The 6,089-nt window shown below is 34.5% G+C and overlaps 1 protein-coding gene across 3 annotated transcripts in view; it reads left to right on the top strand.

Moving 5' to 3' along the window:
- Positions 1 to 568: 568 nt before the first annotated feature.
- Positions 569 to 6,089, top strand: part of LOC117402943 (poly(A) polymerase gamma-like) — a 28,495-nt gene continuing 22,974 nt past the window's right edge. For 2 of the 3 annotated variants that reach the window (XM_034004651.3, XM_034004649.3), the window contains exons 1-4: positions 569 to 702; positions 2,332 to 2,505; positions 2,746 to 2,812; positions 5,959 to 6,040. In XM_034004651.3, coding sequence (XP_033860542.1) covers positions 686 to 702; positions 2,332 to 2,505; positions 2,746 to 2,812; positions 5,959 to 6,040 — 340 coding nt within the window. In that variant the 5' untranslated portion in view covers positions 569 to 685. The remainder of the gene's footprint in view (positions 703 to 2,331; positions 2,506 to 2,745; positions 2,813 to 5,958; positions 6,041 to 6,089) is intronic. The other variant, XM_034004650.3, reaches the window with a different exon arrangement.

Here is a 6,089-nt window from a genome sequence, read left to right as displayed (position 1 = left end):
CTGTGTCATTTACATTTATTTTGATGTTCAAATCAACTTCAAGACACTGATGGCAGAGTTCTCATCAAAACTAGTATAAAAAAATAATTTTAAAAACAGGATAAACACAAGATATCTGTTATCATGTCAGAAAAGAAGTGATGCTAATCTGTGGTTTTGTGAGGCTGGGTGAGATTGAACCTGTTACAATACATAATGTGTCCCTGTGTCAAATAGTATCCTTTAAATACATAAAAGGGTAACAAAATCATGTTTCATATAAAACTCAAATGTGGCTCAGGATTTAAAAATTACTCATGGTTTCACAGACCTCGATTAAACACATCCTGGTCTACCTTAGTCCAAGATTAGTGCTAAAACGGGTCTGTGAAACTAGCCGGTAGACATTGACATTTACATTCTAAACATGTATACATACTTTCACGCTACTTTTTAATTACATCTAACACTCACTTACATCGTTGTTTTTAAGAAATGGTCTGAACACCGCAATAAGCGGCCTCTGGGATGTCAACACTTTGGAGTTAAATCCGCGCAGTGGTTCTCGGGATCGTCTGAACCGGTGGGCGCCATATTGGAGTAGATCTATTGTTATAAATAGGAGAGAGGGGCTGCTGCTGGCTGAGTTTATATGTTTTGTAGAAATTAATTATAAATCTTTACAGAGAAAGCTCCACGGGGTGTCATGAGAGAAATGTCGGCGTAAGTGGGTTGATCTCATTATAACATTGGTAGCATAAATTTTGATTTTGATGGTTGAAGGGGTCTTGCAGTTATTCCGTGACTTATGTGGGCCTATGTGTTGTTTTCTAATTCGAACTTCATTTTATTTATTTTTTAAATAACAATTAGGAATATTGTTTAGGGATTAGCAATGTGAACCGTCCCACGATAATACAGGCCGTGTTTTTTTAATAGGTGTGGCGTTGTGCGTTGTTTATTAAAAGCCATAAAATTGTTGAGTTTCGTTTAAGTTCCTTGGTGTAAACATTGAACAACCACGCTAAGAAATAGTATTTTTCTGCCTTGACATTTTTAACTTAATAGAAATGTACATGTTGCTGTGATAGAAGAAATGTAAACATTTTATTTTATGCTGCATTTAGTTTCTAGTAAGTTAGAATATCTTTGTTTACAGCTATTCGCAGTTATCTCCTCAGTCATACAGTCTAGCTCAGGCAAGGTGATAAAACGCACACCGCCTGGTTAATTTTATTATAGGTACTGCATTTCAACTGCTGTGTTGCAGGTAATGTCTTTGAAAAGCTACAACGAATCAGTAAAAGCTAAGAACCGTCAGAAAAAGATACACACAGGGCAGGAAGCCAGGAATGTACAATTTTCTGAATTATCGTGAAAGCAGTACCGTAAGTTAGCATTTAGCGTGACCTATTTGAAATGACTGGTATTGTACACAAACCTGGTGCAGTTTTTTTTTTTTTTTTAAAGTGAGCATTCAGTTTTGTTATGCAATATTTAAATATGCATTTCATAGATTATTTTCAGACCTCCGTAAAGTAGAATACAGTAGATATGTCACTGTCAACATTAGACTATTACCCTGTCTGCATTAAACAAACCTAGTGTTAGAAGTAATTTTGTTTGGTATTGGAAGTCAGGTTTGCCTCTTTGCAAAATTATACATACAGCTTAAGGATATCTCCTTAACAATATTTTTTTTAAAATGTTGAGTCTCCTGGAAAATTGTTTACCTGGGCACCAAAAGAGAATTGTAACCCTTTCCATCATCCACCTTCATTGAAGAGCACCAAAATAGAAATGTGATTGTCCATTTCTTCCCCACCCCTTGATTTTTTTTTCCCAGCACATGTTGTATATAGTGGATCCATGTTGGACCCCATATTTAATATATTTAGGTTGTTTTTTTTTTTGGGGGGGGGGGGGGACTTGAATTGCAATTTGTTACTGTAATCCATACAAAAGGTCCTTAACTAGCACTGTACTATGCTTTCTGCAAAACAGCATTTAGATTTAATTGACCATGGTAGAAAATGTGTGCACATGCAAGATGTCAGATTTTTTTGTATTAATGCAGCAATATAGGTCAATTGTGATGGTGAAATTCTTCAAGAATGGTATTCAGCAGTATTATGACTGTCAAAAGCCTGTAGATCAATTTATTAGATTGGGTTTTCACTTTCTCTTCCACGTACAGTGAAGTAGATGTGCACACAAGCAAATGCACTTGTCATATATACGTTTAATGTCTCTTGTGCCTGTTTTCATAATTATACTGTACCTAAATGTCGACAAAGTTTAAAAAGGTGGAGGTAAGAGAACGATTCAACTTATTTATTTGTGATCTGACAGCAGCAATAATGCTACGCAAGGGGGACAGCTGCAGCAGCCTCAGAAACATTATGGGATCACTTCTTCAATCAGCCTGGCTTTTCCCAGAGAACTGGATCACATTTACACACAGAAGTTAACTGAAGCAATGAAACCCTTTGGTGTGTTTGAAGACGAGGAAGAATTAAATCACAGGTACTCCCCACCCCCTTCCAGTTATTTAAGCAGGAGAAAATATTGTTTTTCCCCAACTTGCATGTTCTGTAACATTCAAATAATAAAGTGACAATCCTTCATCCAATATGGTAGGCTCTACCTTTGCAGGGCCAGGTTATAATGAGCTGTTTTAAGGATGCAAAAAATGAGTAATTCAAGCAGCCTTTGCTATGCAAACACCAACCAATTTAATTGTCCCTCTTTTTTATTGTTTTGCAGACTGGTGGTTTTGGGTAAATTGAACGATTTAGTAAAGGAGTGGATTGCAGAAATAAGTGAAACTAAGGTAATTTATCTTTTAAATGTCTTTTCTTATTCATTATTTTGTAATTCAACTAAACTTTATATCAGAATCACTCCGAGCGGTAGTTTTGGAACTTGCAACCTGACAAATTTAGCCTGGACACTTTTTTCCGCTTGCAGAAAAAAGTATGTGAATAGGCAAATGTTACTCTACTGATAACACAGAGTTCAGAAATTAAATGTATTTAAGAACAGATTCACTGATCTCATAATGAAGTTTTACTGAGTTCTAACAAATATACATTTTAAATGTATTCACCAATGGCCAGTGTTCCCTCTAAGGCTAAAATGCGTGCATTTTTTGCAATAACTGGAAATAGCCTTCACACTTAATTTATTAACTTTTGCAAGTTATCATAAATATCAACCTTAACTGAGACTCCAGCCTCTCGAGGTAAACCTGTCATTTTGAGAGCATTCTTGCAAAGCATTAACAAGCATATTTGCGTCTGTCTTGCAGCTGATTCTCTGATTTACCTCTGTAAAAAATGCACATCACATTCCTGTACAGCGTTGGCGAAGCAGGTGTCTGGCGATTCTGCCTCTAGAGTGCTGCTCGGTGCTGCTCATGAACTTTGCAGTTTAACTTGTCATATAATTGAATACTAATCAGTGAAGCAAAATCTCTCTGCATTATTTAGAAGTATAAATACTCTGGTAAACAAATTAATCGCTATGCTCATAATTTGACTGTTTTATTTCTGTTTTTAAAAAAAAAAAAAACAACCATTTCAGGAATATCATGTCAAGCGCTTTGAAATGTGGTAAAAATGTTATCAAGATATTAATTGCGTCAAATACACATTTTAAATGTATCTTATAGTAATTAGACATACTGTGTGCATTTTTTTCCACCAATGAAGAAAAAAATGCAGTGTTTCAGTAAGACAGGGCTAAAAAAAAAAAAAAAAAATCTGATTATCTATATGAGTTTTGCTGTCATTCCTTTGATCATGTAGGAGTCAATAACATTAAAAGATCATATTGCCAGCAGTGGTGTAGTCGACCCAGAAAAGCACTGGTACTTTTTTTCAGTAGGCAGAACTTTGACTTAAGAGTTAACTTAAGAATCTTTGTTTTCTTTTAATGAAAACTACTGCGCTCAGGAGGGGCTTTCCTGAAGTAAGGAAGCCAAATTAATTGCAAGTTTAATTATTGTTTAGTTTATTTCTTTACATGATTCCTGCCTTTAACGCTATAATTAGCTATATTAAACCATGGCTGTTTCTTAATTGCATTATATTATCTGATGACGAGCACAAAGCTATTTTTCTAGCTATACATTCAAAGGAAATGTATCGCTTTACTGTGTAAGGGATGTAGTCACTACACACAGTTTGTTTCAGAAATACATTGTCTGGAGACGCACCTTGTTATTTGCTAAATTTAACAAGGAAGAATCGGCAAAGAAACAATTGGGAGGATTAATTATGCATTTACATTAAAGGGGCACTATTTAAATTACAATCGGTTGATATACAACACTGAACCTGTGTAGAGCAACAAGTCAGTTAACAGTATGCTTTTTTTTTTTTTTTTCTTCCAGTGTTTCATATTTTATCCTGGTTATTGTAATGCCAGTAAAACTCAATGTGTGCAATAATGTACATAGGCTTGCTCTCGCATGATATTGCGGGACTGTTACTAAACTGTTTCATATTAGTTAGTGTAATGCGAGCAATAAGACACAGGCATTTTCAAAACACCTTCATTTGTAGACTGAACTACAGTGTCAGTGGAAGAATGTAAATATGATTCTCACAACCGTGCTGAACATTTGTTTTCTGAACTGTTGTAATATAATTACTAGGTTTTCCTGCTTATTTTAATGCCAGCAATGAGCCAAGTGATGTCTATAAACATTGACAGGTCTGAAGTGTCTTCAGGTGCTTTTCGTGCAGCAACAACAGTCTTATTGAACATCTTGGCTTTAATAAAAATAAAGAATTGTGGTAATATTAATTTACTTAAACTATTAACATATTTATGTTCAAATGCCATATTTAATTAATACGTTGATAAAGTGGGTGGAAAAACTGGCCATTTTTTTAAAAACAGAATTTGCTATTCCCAAAAATGGAAAATTAGTAGCACTAAAGAGGGTTATAATTAAAGGCGGTACAGACGCCAGTGTTTTATACAGTAGTATAAAGCAACTATATGCAGGCTACCAGTTAAGCATGCACTCTATCTATGAGAACGACTGACAGGGCTGCATTTATGATAAGATCTCAGACGGGCATCATAAAGGTAAATATACGCTTCATAAAAATTCTAGATTTGTTTTATATAGGTAAATCGGAGGATGATTCAGAATCTGAGGCAGCGCCGCAATAAATGTCTTGTTTAAATTTAAAGCAAATTGTATAATTGCTGAGATACTTGTGTTGGAATATTGTTTCAAAATTGTTTAATGCAACAAAAATAATGTATTAAAAGGGTTCATGCGTGGCCGAAGGTTTTTCACTGTTAATCTACCCTTTCTCTGTCAAAACGGCAAGCATAATATCCCTGAAAATAAGAATATAGTGGCAGTGGCTGTACATCATGTATTTCACCTTTAGACTTTTAAATATCTAGAGAATCTCTTATCTTGCCATTTTTTTGCACCAGTAATTATGATGATCTGATACAAGCAGGTGTCTCTCTCCAATTTAAATTGCATCTCGAACCACTTATCCAATGTTTTCACTTGGTTGAGCCATTCTTAACTACAAGGTATTGAGTACTAGATACTGGGGATGAAATGAGGAACATGTCATGTTTGTATTTTTATACAAGTTTGTAGATCATGGTAGTCTACTAACATTTTTATAACTGACCACTGTAGTAAGGGATGTACATTACTTGGTGCTGAGTGATTTTCTTCTTTAACTTTTGAAAACCAAAAGGTTTGAAAGCTAAAGTACAAGCAATAACAGTATTAAAGTGTCTTTGCTTGAATAAGTAAAGGGAGTTCAGCAGCATTAACATTGAAAGTAATGGAGAGAACACTTGTCTTTTTTGTCTATGCTGTATAATTTTTTTTTTATTAAATTGTTTGCACAATTTTGTAAGAGCCCAACACTTTTTATCTTTTTATTTTATTTATTTATTTATTTTATTAAACAAATTTGTTGTTTTTTACAGAACCTACCACTCTCAGCAATTGCAAATGTTGGTGGTAAAATTTTTACATTTGGGTCCTATAGACTTGGAGTACACACCAAAGGTATGAATACACTTATTCAACATTTTCCATCTTCAAATCTGTTGTGTGT

Source organism: Acipenser ruthenus, chromosome 5 (assembly GCF_902713425.1).
Source record: "Acipenser ruthenus chromosome 5, fAciRut3.2 maternal haplotype, whole genome shotgun sequence".
NCBI classification, from domain to species: Eukaryota; Metazoa; Chordata; class Actinopteri; order Acipenseriformes; family Acipenseridae; genus Acipenser; species Acipenser ruthenus.
The sequence above is the reverse complement of the archived record's forward strand: the minus strand, read 5'-3'. Positions and strand labels throughout refer to the sequence as shown.